The following is a 12,964-nucleotide window of genomic DNA, read 5'->3' as shown; positions in this document are numbered from 1 at the left end:
ACTAATCTTTTGTCCCAAGTAAATTACGGTGTCTAGGCATAACTGTGCTTTGCTATAACTAGCCTTGTGTCCTTTTTTAACCAAATGGTTGAGAATAATTTGGAGGTCCTTCTTGTGGGTTTCCTCGTCAGGAGACGCGATTAAAATATCATCCACATATTGGATAACGACGGAGGACACTTGAGGCAGCTCCCGGAGATGCCTCCGAAGTGCCATGTGATACACGGTGGGGCTGTTATGAAACCCCTGTGGTAACCTGGTCCAAGTATATTGTTCTCCATCTACAACAAAGGCGAACCAATCTTGTACCTCTGGGTGTAGAGGAACAGACCAGAACCCATTAGCCATGTCAATTACTGAAAACACCTGGTGCTCAGGGGTCAGTAGTTGAAAAATAGCAGAGGGGTCTGCTACTAAGGGGGTGTGACGGTTGATGTGTTGATTAGCTTTTGAGTAATCAACTGTGAATCGCCATGCTCCGCTGGCTTTCTTTACGGGCCATATTGGACTGTTGCTTGTACTATGTGTTTTTCGTACAATGCCTTGAGTCAATAGTTTTTGTATTACTGGTCGAACCCCTTCCTCCGCCTCTTTGTTGATTTTATATGGCTTTGTGTATGGCGGGGATTTCCCAGTAAATGTGGCGGGTTCCATATCCAGAAGCCCGCATTCGTCCTTATCCATAGTCCAAATTGGATGCCCTTTTAGTTCGTCTTTTTGGAGGGACCAGATGTTTACCTCCACCCTCTCCTCATGTACGGTTAATGTAACCCGTTGTAGGTATTTTAGAGCATCCCATCCCAACAGATCTGGGGTAGAACCTACCCACATGACAGCATTAAATGTTACCTCCCCATCTCCTAGTCTAATTTTGAGTTCTTGAGTTTCTCTGAGTGTTATTCGATTACCCCCTACACCAGTGGCCTCCAGCTCCTTCCCTGTGAACATGACACCACACCGTTTGGCTGACTGTTCAGATAAACACGATAATTGAGCCCCAGTGTCCCATAAAAGTGACATTTGAATCCCATTAATCGTGCATTGTAATTTGAGCTCTTTTTCACTCAGTTCCTGAGATAGGCGTAGGGAGGCCACTAGGGGGAGTCCTAGTTTAAAAGCTCCCTGATGGCGCGTTTGTCTGCTTCGCTCAGATCCTGTAATTGTGACAACAGGTTTTTTTGCCCCTCTCGATTCGAGGGATTGAACGGGGGATCTCGGTATCTTCCAACCCTGCCCTCGCTGGCTAATCGCCTTTTGCAATTCTTTTGCCAATGTCCGAAATTTTTACAATAATGGCACCGAGTTGTAATTTCGCTTTTTGGATTTAGTCGGGTGTCAGGGCCAGCTCCACCCTTCAGTATGGGGGGTGTCCACCCTGTTTGTATTGCCCGCACCTTAGCATACATATTTCTCTCGATTTGCCGTGCCATTTTTACTATTTCCTCAAATTGTTTAGTCGTATCTTGCCCTATTTCGGGCTCTTTTAACTGAAGGGCTTTGGCTATATCAGGCTTAAGACCGCCCAAATAAATTTGTTTAATTACAGCAGAGGCGTCGCTATTCACATCATCTTCGTCACTCAGTCCTGAGCATTCCAGCCAGAGTGTGACGAAGCGGTCAGTGAAGTCAGCCACATCCTCGCTTTCTTTTTGCTGACACGCAGATATCTTTTTCCAATCTGTCTTTGGTGGATAATTTTGTTTAAGCCATCGCCAAACCCATTCCCATCGCCCTCCCCTGCCGTTATCCTCACACAATTGTTTTAGTTCTCCGACACGCTTTTCCCCTGTCCTTCTGAGGATCATAGCGGCAGTCAGGGGGGAGATACCATAAGTATCTTTTAATTCCTGAAGCGCACTCCAGGTTCGCTGCATCCCTAATTTTGGGTGCGGTACTTCTCTAGCCCACCGGTCAATATCCTCCGGTTTTGGATTTGATCGTATTGGGGGTTCAGGGAAGGTAGGTGCGAGAACGGACCCCCTCGGCGGGGTGCGAGACGGAGTTAGAGTGGCGCTGTCATCAACGGCACCAGCCCCTGCTACATCAAGTCCTTTCCCACTTCGAGTGAGAGTACAGACCTGCGGGCGCCCTCCCTCTAACAGGGGAGACCCTGATCCGTCTTTATCACACTCATACCAAGTGTTATCCCAATCAGACCCCCCTTCTCCATATGGCCACTGAGGGAATTGATCCCAATTATTTTCGTTTCCTGCCTGTTTGTTCCCCTGTGGGAGAGCAGGATAAAACTTAGTCGCCGGCTGTAGCACATTAACCAGTGCAGCGTGACCAGGAGTTAATTCCTTCTTTAATTTCTCATTCTCCTGTACTGCCTCTTTTAGTTTTTTTTCTAGTACCTCTTTTGCCGCGAATAAATTATCTTTCCTCTCATTTAACGCTTTTATTTTTTCTGTGAACTCCTTCTCTTTTCTATCCCATTCTGATTTCTCCTTCATGCTAATCTGCCACCTCAGGTGTCGGCCGATCACCAGGGCTGCAGCTAAATCTTTGTTTTTGTTCCAATGTTCATACGCTTTTTTACAGGCATCTTCGCCCCAAACTCCTTCTGACAGACTCAGCTTCTTCCTATATTTCTCTTCCCTTTCAGTCAATTTACACTTTTCCGATATGTAATCAGATACTTCCACCACTTTCTCAAACACCCAATTAGCACACATGTTTGGTTTCTTTAAGATTTACTTTTGTCGTGTGTGAGGTAACAGCTCATTCAGTAGGGGGATGTTTTCACTTGGAAAAACCTGTGCATTACTGCACTCATTCAGCTAAGGGCGTCTGTTACCTCCAGATCTAAATGCCTCTCCGAGACTTTAGAGAGGACTTACACCGCACTGTTCACAGGTAAGAAACGAGACCTCGAAAACCCCCTTTCTTGATCAGTAACTCACCATCCCCAGAACGCCAGCATCGCTGCTTTTGCCCCGGGGTGGACTTACGCACTGAGCTCAATCAGGGCGATTCTCGGGTCTCAACGTCCTTTAAATCCTGCTACTTAATGCTTTGCTCTTTTATTATGAGGTGTGTTTATGTTAGTGTCGTGCGTGTGTATATGTATTTCACAAACAAGGAAAACACCAAAAACATACATACATATATCTCTTCTACTCCTGTTTCCTTTAAAACAAAAAAAAACCACGCCACGCCAATCTGTGCACGATCAAGGCGTAGCTAATCTCAGGACCCCGGGCGTAATTAAAGCCCACACCAATCCTGGATTATACGTGCATTTAATGCACCACTCAGCTCCAGAACCCCGGGCGCAATTAAGGCCCACACCGATCCCGAGCCACAGAACTCCGGGTGCAATTAAGACCCACACCAGTTCTGACCTTCAGAACTCCGGGTGCAACTAAGACCCACACCAGTCCTGAACTACGTGCATTTAATGCACCACTTGCTCTAGAACCCCGGGCGCAATTAAGGCCCACACCGATTCAGAGCCTCAGAACTCCGGGTGCAATTAAGACCCAAACCAGTTCTGACCTTCAGAACTCCGGGTGCAATTAAGACCCACACCAGTCCTGAACTTCACGGTAAGGGTCCAAAACCCGTTCAAAACTCCACGCGCAATTAAGGCATACACCAGCTTCGAACGCCTGTACACAATACCGCGGAACCCCTGCCAGACCAAATTCTGGGCTTACAGCAAACAACCCATTACGTACACCGGTGCCTTCCCCGGGCCAGAGGAATTCAGAAACTCACGTTTACTCCGTCATCTCGGGCGATTCTCGCAGGGAGCAGAGATTTCCCAATCGGTCAGAGAGAGTCGGGACTTTTAAATAAAAGAGGAGTCCTTACCTCTTAGTTATGTGCGCGCTGACCGTCTCTCCTGCCGATGGGAAGTTCTGCGCCTTCTGGAGCATCCTGTCGACTACGCCAAATTTGTTGTAACAGAAGAAATAAGGTTCTTGATCCCGAGATGAAGTAAAACAGATGAGTTTATTGCATGCAAGGAACAATAAAGCCGAAGTCTTGTTTCCCGCAAGAAACAACAAAACCGAAGTATTGTTCCCCGTACTGTTACAAACTTTTGGGTTATATACAGTTTTCTTCTCCGTTTCTGACGTCACTCGGTCTGATGGTAAAGAGGGGGGTTCATGGTATTTGGCCAGTTTATGATGTTCTGGGCAAATGGTCAGTTTAACATTACACCCAGGGGGGTTCCTAGCTGGCATCTGCAATCCTTATCAGTTAACCCCCTTTCCTGCCATAAACCCCTGCTTGTGACTTGGAAGTCTAAACCCCCTACAGAAAAGATTAAATTCAAACCCCCATCTTCACATCTTTCTTCAGCACCCAACTCATCAAGGGCACGGGATGTTTTAATAATGTTTATCTCTACTGCTTGAAGAAGGGAGTATGAGAAACTATTTGAATAACTAACTGCTCTTCTTTGCTGAAAGCAGAAACCTATAAGGAATGGAAAATTACTGCTTTGCCTGTCCTTGAAGTGTTGCATCAGCTTAAAAAAGATATAAAACAAGGGGTCTCCCTGCTTGCTTTTGAATCAGCTTTCACTTCTCTGCACAGACGGGGGATGGCTTTTTCCCATATTGCAATATGAATAAAGACCTTACTGAGTGAATGAGAATAAGTCTCCTGGCTCTTCTTTGATAAAAGTCCACGACACGCCGCAGAGGGTGGAAAGAACAGATGGCATCCCTGAAAAATAGAGAAATTCAGAATAATTTTGATGAGAGTGAAAGTTAAGACGTGAATCCTGGAGATCTCCGGATTCCACTACTCAGTAATTGCGATCAGAGCCATCTAATATGAGAGAAACGGAATTGATATCTTTACCTTCAAGGATCTGGCAGCGAAAATGAGGGTAGCCTGAGAGCAGCATAGAGCGTGAGGCTTTAGCTGTACTGAGGGTAGAAAAAAAAAATAATGGAGAGGGGTGGGTCTGAGAGAGGAGGAGCTGAATGAAGGGAATTTTCAAGCTTGAGCAGACAGGAGTTAATATTGGCTACAGAGCGAGAAAGTGGTTCAAGAGTTTGAGAAAGCTAGTGGGAAATCTGCACAGAAAGAGAATCTGGGTAGCTCTGGAGGAGGTGAAGGTGGAACTGGAGAGTTGAGAGGAGGAGGAGGGGCTGTACAATTTTCAGAAGGTGGAGCTGCAGGTACTGCTATAGAGAGAGAAGGATGGAGGACTGGTTAAGCTGAAACCGAATCGTATAAAAGTAGAAAAAGGGGGGCTAAACGGTCAGAGTGAGGTGGAATAGGAATACATCTGTCAAACAGTGATTTGAGGAGCCTTGGAAGAGGCCAGTCCTTGTAAAAGAGACGAGTCGGTGTATCTGAGGTGGTGCGGCAGTGTTTGAAAGGCGTAAATCGGGTGGCTGGATGGGAGAAGCAGAAGCTTTGGCGATGGTTGAGAGGAGGATTAGTTTGAAAATTAGAAGGTTGTGATGGCAAAACAGCAGAAAACAAATGGCATGGAGAATCTTCAAGGTACTGGAGGAGGGAAAGGGGGTCTGGAGATGACATATATTTAGGCTTGTGAGCCATTATAGGTCTAGTGCTCAGAATTCAAGTAAGTTGTGTTAGCGGGTTTAGGGTTTAAACAGTAAAGAGATAATTGAATTATAGAGGAAGGGGTGGAGGACCCCCCACTTCTCCCCTAGAACTCAGCTTATCGGTTTCTATAACATGTGAACCAAGTGTTAGGATACTTTTGGACTTCTGGTGTAAGAATGGTCAGGTTTCAAACTGTGCATTGCTGCAGTGGAGCCTACTCTGTTTCAGAAATGCTGTCACTCCCCCTTGGCTTCTGCTCCTTCTGGTTTCTGCTGAGATCTTCCTGTCCCTTGGGCTGATAATGGCTAGATTCTGCCTTAGTAATTTAATTATGTTTTTATAAGCCTTAGCAGATGGTCTTATATATTCTTTTTAACTGTGCATCCACCACAACTTGCTAAGGCAGCAGCTAACTGTATAATTTGTTCAGCATGCTCAGAGGTAGGGACCCTGAGGTCAACAACAACAACAACAACAACAACAACAATTAGAGCCTTATCCCTCTCATTTTTATTGTTGCTGAATTATCCTGTCTCAGAATCAATAAAAACTTCAATGTATTTATTGAAAATTATGTAGTCTTGACTTTATGTTTTTGTGATCTTTATATTTTAAAATTCTGCCTATGATACATTATGAAATAATGAAGCATAATTGTCCTTTTACATGATCGCTGGATAATAAATTATTAGTCATGGATAAAAGGTTTTTTGATTACCCAAATTTCAAAATTGATTAAAAGGTAACCCGTGTCATGTGGCTGTAAGATAACATTAACAGTATAATTTCCTTCTTATGTAATCTTATATTTTTCCCTGGCTATTGCCTTTAATGTTTTATTGATGAAGCACATCAGCATTATCTTCAGAAATGTTAAAATGTTCATATGAGTTCAGAATCATACCTGGATTACATAAATTGAATTTTAAAGTTTTCTCTTATATATGATCATTTCAATGTAGTATAGGGAATATTATCTGGGTGGAAACTGATATCATGTCTAATTAATATGTGTATCAATTATTTACAGGTGGTTTAACGCCTTTAATTGGGAGGGGCTGAAAGCCAGAAGTTTAATGTCTCCACTTAAAAGAGAGGTAACAATGTATATTTGGTCCTGCATGAATTAATAAGTAATGGAATGCAGATTGAGCCCTTTGATCCACATGTCACTTACTGACTGTAAACTAAAATCCCTCAGCATTGGCACACAAATGGCAGAGTGCCACTGCAGTAGGGTTAGGAGGAGTTAGTGCTCCCTACGCATTTCAGCAGTGAGTCCTGTGACCTTAGGAGAACAGTGATTTCACCAAGTGTTGTGTTTCCCCTCCAATCTGTAAGAAGTCTCCTGTCAGGCACCAAAGCACTTACAACAAGTTAATTGATTAATGGCTGTTCAGGACAACATGTTAGAGGAGCTGGTCCATGTCTCCTTGTCCTCCAAGTGAAATATCCACTGTGAGAGGTTGCCAGAGATCCAATTCTTAAAACCACTATGCGTGGATGTGTAATAAAAATAATTTAGTTGAGGTAATTTATTATTTAACAGACATTTAAACATTTACAGTTTTGAAAATCTGTTTTAATTAGTCATGACCAACTATTGGCAGTGATTTCTTGTGAAACTGCATTTAAAAAGGTGAAGAGTTATGTCAAAGTTAACTTGTGAATACATATTTTACAAGTACATCTCTGTATATGTAAAGTAATATTTGTTTTAAATATCTACAGATTTTTTAAGTAAGAGCCAGTGTCAGGTCAATAGATAGAAACAAAATTAATCATTAATTAAACAAAATAATCACTTAATTATTTCATCTTTTTTATTGCAGTTAAAAGGCCCAACAGATCATAGTTATTTTGACAACTACCCTCCAGATGTCGACATTCCCCCAGATGAGCTGTCCGGCTGGGATAATGACTTCTAAGACATTCTGTTGTTCTGTTATCTGGAGAACAAAACCACAGTTATATTACTAATAATGGCCATTTTGTGATGTTGCTAAGTGTCAAACAGTAACTCTTTCTATGAATAGTGATGCTTATAAGGTGTGTGGGATCAATTTTACAATTTGCAAATAGGAGTTTGTAAAGAAGAAAAATGAAAACTGAACAGGCTATGAGTTTTCATGTCTGTGTTTTTCTGAAACCAAGGAAAAGTGTATACCTGTGCTGAACTAAAAGGTTTCCAAGGGTTGAATTGTGAAGACGATGAAACAACCAAACTCAATTTTCTTTTCAGTTTCAGAGAAGATGGCTCTATGTGTTATTAACAAGCCTAATTTCTCACAAATTGCATCTCTGCAATCAGTCACCAGAGAAACAAATGAGTTTAAAAACAGTTATAAAGACACTTTTCTTTGTATGTATTAGATATACTATATATATTGTGATGGATTTTGTGAGTAAGCTGTGATGTCTTAGAAAAGGTTTAATTTCCTGACAATGTTTGAAACTGTGTGTTTTTATTAAAATATTTTACACTTTCAAACTCCCAAAAGACTCACCCTCAGACTCACCCTCACTGGATGGCTTACATCCTCCAAATGTGTCTGAAAAATGAAAGTCTCTTTTCTGTATGTCTACTTTTATTAATATTAGCAAAGCTCATACATGCATACAGGAGTATTTCTGGACATTTCAGATCCAAAAGCTCTTACGGCTCTTAGCTTTATGGTAGTAGCTATTTTTTCCAAAGATGTCATCTAGCCACGTCTTGAAAGAAGCCAGGGTATCAACTTCAGCAATGTGGCTCTGTTGCTTGTTCTATACTCCCACAGCTAATTGCATATATAAGTGCCTTCTTTTCTCGGTTTTAAGTGCATTGTCTTCTGATTCATGTTTCACTATTTATTCTTAAGAACTCTACTGGGATGGATTTGTCAGTGCACTGGAAGATTTTGAATCCTTGGATCAGGTCCCCACATAGTCTTTGTTCAATACTGAAAAGGTTAATTTTCTTTGGATTGCCAGTTAGGACATTCCCTTCGGATCCATAATGTATTTATGGACTGATTCCAAAGTAGAAATATATTTTATTGAATGGTAATTAAATAGTACACAATATTATAAATTAGGTGTTACCTGTACATAGTACACATTTAACATATTTTTTTTTATTTTCTTTGAATATAGTTCATTGATATAAATTAGTAATACCAGTGTTCCTTGAACAGATCCCTGTGATTCTCCACTAATCACATCACCCAATTTTAAGCATTTACCTTATATTTGTACTCGTAAATTAACCAATTCACAATACAAACACCTGTATTTTTACAGTTGCCTACTAAATATGCTGTTGTAATTTTACTGTATATACTGTATTGTGCATGTTCATGTTTTTGTTCTTCAAAGTATTTTGTTTTTTATTTAAACAAGATCTCCTTTTTAGCCATCTGCCATCTCCCTTTCATTTTCTAGTTTTCCGATTATCATTCCAAATACATTTCATCATCATTATAATAATAATAATAATAATAATAATAATAATTTAACTTTTGATTTACTCCTAGAATAAACCTGTTCTGTTTCAAGACGAATCTGTTTAAATTAAGTGTATTAAGTTTGTTTATTTTTTCTGAAACATGCTTTCTATACAAGAAAATCTAATGGTTAAACCATTACTGTAATAGGAAGATAGGCTTAACTGTACATAAATGTTTTTAATTATGACTACAATTATTATAATAATTACAGAATAACAGGGAATTGATCATCATTATAGAAAAAGAATACTATTTATTACAATGCTAACTTTTTTCTTCTTTGCATACGCCAATAACAGTTTGTTTTGAAATAATTCTCTTATTTCTCTTTTTAACAAAGATATTTTTCTGGAAATATTTTCCAGCAAAATACAGCAAATACAAATGGAAACTCACATGAAGAAAAAGCTAAAAACTAATTAATGGGGGTAACTCAACAAAGCCCGAAGGTGTCAAAAAGCATCCACCATGCTATCAATAGTTTTTGTAGTTTCATAAAGGAACTATGTTTCCTGTCATAAAAGCTATTCTTGCAAATTAATGCATCCAAGTGTAATTTACATGAACCTCATTCTCCACCCAATGTTGGCTGCAGTTTGACCTGTGTCAGAGTGCATCTCTGACATAGAAACAATCTTCACCTGCTATTGTGCTACACACATTCTATGAACAAGTTAAAAAATATTTAACTGGTTTTGACTGAAAGTGCTGTCAGGCTGAAGACTTGAAGGAAAACTGCTGAGTGGACTGTAGAGTCAAAGGGATGCAATGTCAGGCTGAAGACTTGAAGGGAAGTGCTGAACAGGCTAGGGTCAAAAGGATGCATTGTCAGGCTGAGTTGGAGTAAGCAAATGAAGTCGAACAATGGACAGATGATGGGTGCCAGTTGAGTGTGGCCCAGGCTCCAGGGCAGAGAATCAGCCCAGGAAAGCTGCTGAAGATTCAGCCCACAATATCACTACCACAACCCTAGTGGCTTCACATCATGTACACAATAGGTCTGAAAATAAATCCCATAAGGCTGCTAAAAAGGCAGTTGACTTGCCTTCTAACCTCCAGTGAGTATGCAATGGCATAAAGAAAGTAAAACTGTCCTGCCGTTGGGAACAGAAAAACAGTTCCTTTTGCAAAAAAGTAAAGATCATATTCCGCAGGTTATTTAATGTGTTAAAAGAACGATACCTGAGAAAAGAACAATTCAAAATAAAAACAAGCAGTTTTAGTAATGGAGTTGTTTTAAGGTTTCTCTCAAAGCATGAAAAATAAGAAGTAGGCTAACTTAGTTTTAAACCAGGACGTGACATGATAATTTGCAGTCTAATTAAATTACCAGAATGGTGCTGTAATTTCTAAATGTATCCTCAATTTGCTGTTTAAATTAATTAAGACTTTGAACTTTGAGACCAGGGGATGCTGACAGATGTTCTTGCTTGTTTTTATCTGTCTAAAGAGGCCTATTCCTTATTTCATTATAAAAACAGACCTTTTCTAACTACAGAGTAATTTTCTCTTCTAGTTTTGCAGGTTTTATGTGTACATTTTAGTTGCTGTAGTTATTTCTTCTGATAAATGAATGTCTCTCATTGAGATTGAGAACTTAAACATGAAACCCTCCTTTTTGAAGCCCCAAAGTGATGTTATTAAATATTTTAGCAGATTGCAATATGACAATCAAGATGTGAATTTTATTTTCAATTGAAGAATCTAATGGCAGTAGTGTATACATTTGTTGTAATGTTTTCTTTATGTTGCCACACTATTATCCATCCATCCCTTTTCAAACCATTTCTTCCAATTCTGGGTCACAGGGGAGATGAAGCCTATTCAAGCAAGCAATGGACCAAGGTAGGGTATACTCTGGAACGGACACCAGTCCATCGCAGGGCACACACAGACATGAGCACAGTGTGAGGATTGAGCTAGGGGGCTGCTGCAAGGGTGTAGATGGGGTGGCATGAGGGATGAAAGAAAAATATGCAAAGGGAAGCCACTCTCGAATGCTAGAGGTGTAATGCACCGTACTGTGAACATAACTAATGTGGTATGACAAGACATACCATTCAACACCTTTTTCATTTTTTTGAATAATCTGTTGCAGGACTGCAGTACTCTGTACAACTGTTAGGTGGTCCAGTGAATCCTTAATGCACCATGTGTCAGATGAATCTTTTGTATACAGTACATTTTATTTTAAGATTAATGAGAAAACATAATTTTGTTCTATATTTTGATTGGTAAAAATATATTATGCTTACAGTAACACTTTCAAATCGTATCATATTTAAAAGAAAATAAACATGTAAAAAGGAAAGGTTATTGGGGACTTGAATGACTTTATGGTCACGTATTGTAAGTTGCTTTGGAGTTGATACTGTCTAAGTCTTCAGTATATAATTTTTTACAAAAACCACCTTTTCTCCACAACAATGCTGCAATAGCTGAGACCAAAAATCTTTGATAATAATAAGCTGTTCTAGTGTTTCTCTGTAATTCCATGCATGTTTTAATTCAGCATTTTTTTTTATTTCGAAACACATCTCTTTGGTTTCACTTCATCAGTAAGCAAATATAACATCAGTATTTTATTTATGTGCTGTTTCTTTATGTTTAGAAATATACATTATAGTACAGATCCAGACACTCAGAATGTGCAAAGAATAATGTGGCATAATGTGCCAAACGGTGCGTTTCAACATGTTTTTTTTTTAAATAATCGGATGTTGGACTGCACTACTTTGGAAAACCACCAGGTGCTGCAGTGAATGCTTAATGTGGCATTTGCAAGTTTTAATTCTAGTAATAATTCCTTACACTTATGTAGTGCTTTTCTGGATATTCCACGCAAAGGGATTTACAAGAAATTATGACTATCCTCCACCACTCACCTGGATAATGTGGGTGAACAGGAGAACAGAATTCATAGATGGGGATTATTAGGAGGCCATGATTGGTAACACACCTTCTCTTTTCAACAAACACCCTGGAATTTTGAATGATCACAGAGAGTCAGGACCTTTGTTTTATGTCTCATCTATTTTAAATAGAAGTTATTAGCCCTACTGTAGTTCACACCTTTATGTGAGATCAAGGTGTGCTCAGTGGGTGTTTCGTTTTGATTATACAATGTATTTGTCCCTGATGCATACTGTACCATCAAAGGTTTTGAAATTATAAAAAAACATTATAAAAAGCCTGGGATTCAACCCTTGCTGATCTTGCACAAGAGAAAGGGCTACTTTTTGAGAAGTTGTATACTGTTTGCAAAGTAGCTGTTTTTGTCAAACTTATTTTGCATGAAGAATTTAAAATCTGTCTGCCTGACACTATTGCAACTTATTTAATTGAAAAGAAAGATACCTTGCTCTTACAAGCAGCCATGTTAGCAGATTAGTTTTTAGAAACCTGATTGATTTGACTTTCTTTTGTCTCATTTAGCTGAAACAGAAAAAGAAAGTGTTCTCTAGTTGTTAATGTTATTGAAATTCGATTTACTATAAAACCACTAACATTGACATTAACATTGACTTGTGGCTACTGCAATTAATAGCCTCTCATTAACTTGCAAATGTGCTGAACTCTACGACACTGCACACTTTTACTGGATATACAGTATTTCCAGCAACCTTTTCTAACAACTCAGCCAAATAATTAAAAAAACTACTAATATAATAATATAGAACTGATATAATATAATTACTAGTAAGAAGAAAAAGGGCAGCAAAAACACGTATAAAAACTAACATTTAGATTAACAATTTATAAAATTAAAAATATATTTAGTGTCATTACAATTTGTATTTAAAACTAGTGCTGTATTTATGTGATTTCTGTTTAAGGGAATCTTTACATTCCTCCGCTCTTCCTGAGCATCCTGGAGATTTCTGGTCTGGAGGTTTGGAAGTGCATTCATATTATTACTTTATTATTATCTTATTTTA

At 39.3% G+C, this 12,964-nt stretch overlaps 1 protein-coding gene across 2 annotated transcripts in view; it reads left to right on the top strand.

Moving 5' to 3' along the window:
- The window catches only part of prkg2 (protein kinase cGMP-dependent 2), a 65,209-nt gene extending 57,180 nt beyond the window's left edge, over window positions 1–8,029 (top strand). For both annotated transcript variants that reach the window (XM_088629482.1, XM_088629483.1), the window contains exons 18-19: window positions 6,569–6,635; window positions 7,371–8,029. In XM_088629482.1, coding sequence (XP_088485608.1) covers window positions 6,569–6,635; window positions 7,371–7,466 — 163 coding nt within the window. In that variant the 3' untranslated portion in view covers window positions 7,467–8,029. The remainder of the gene's footprint in view (window positions 1–6,568; window positions 6,636–7,370) is intronic.
- The last annotated feature ends 4,935 nt before the right edge of the window (window positions 8,030–12,964 follow it).

The sequence above is a fragment of the Lepisosteus platostomus genome, chromosome 4 (assembly GCF_059453375.1).
Source record: "Lepisosteus platostomus isolate fLepPlt1 chromosome 4, fLepPlt1.hap1, whole genome shotgun sequence".
NCBI classification, from domain to species: Eukaryota; Metazoa; Chordata; class Actinopteri; order Semionotiformes; family Lepisosteidae; genus Lepisosteus; species Lepisosteus platostomus.
The sequence above is the reverse complement of the archived record's forward strand: the minus strand, read 5'-3'. Positions and strand labels throughout refer to the sequence as shown.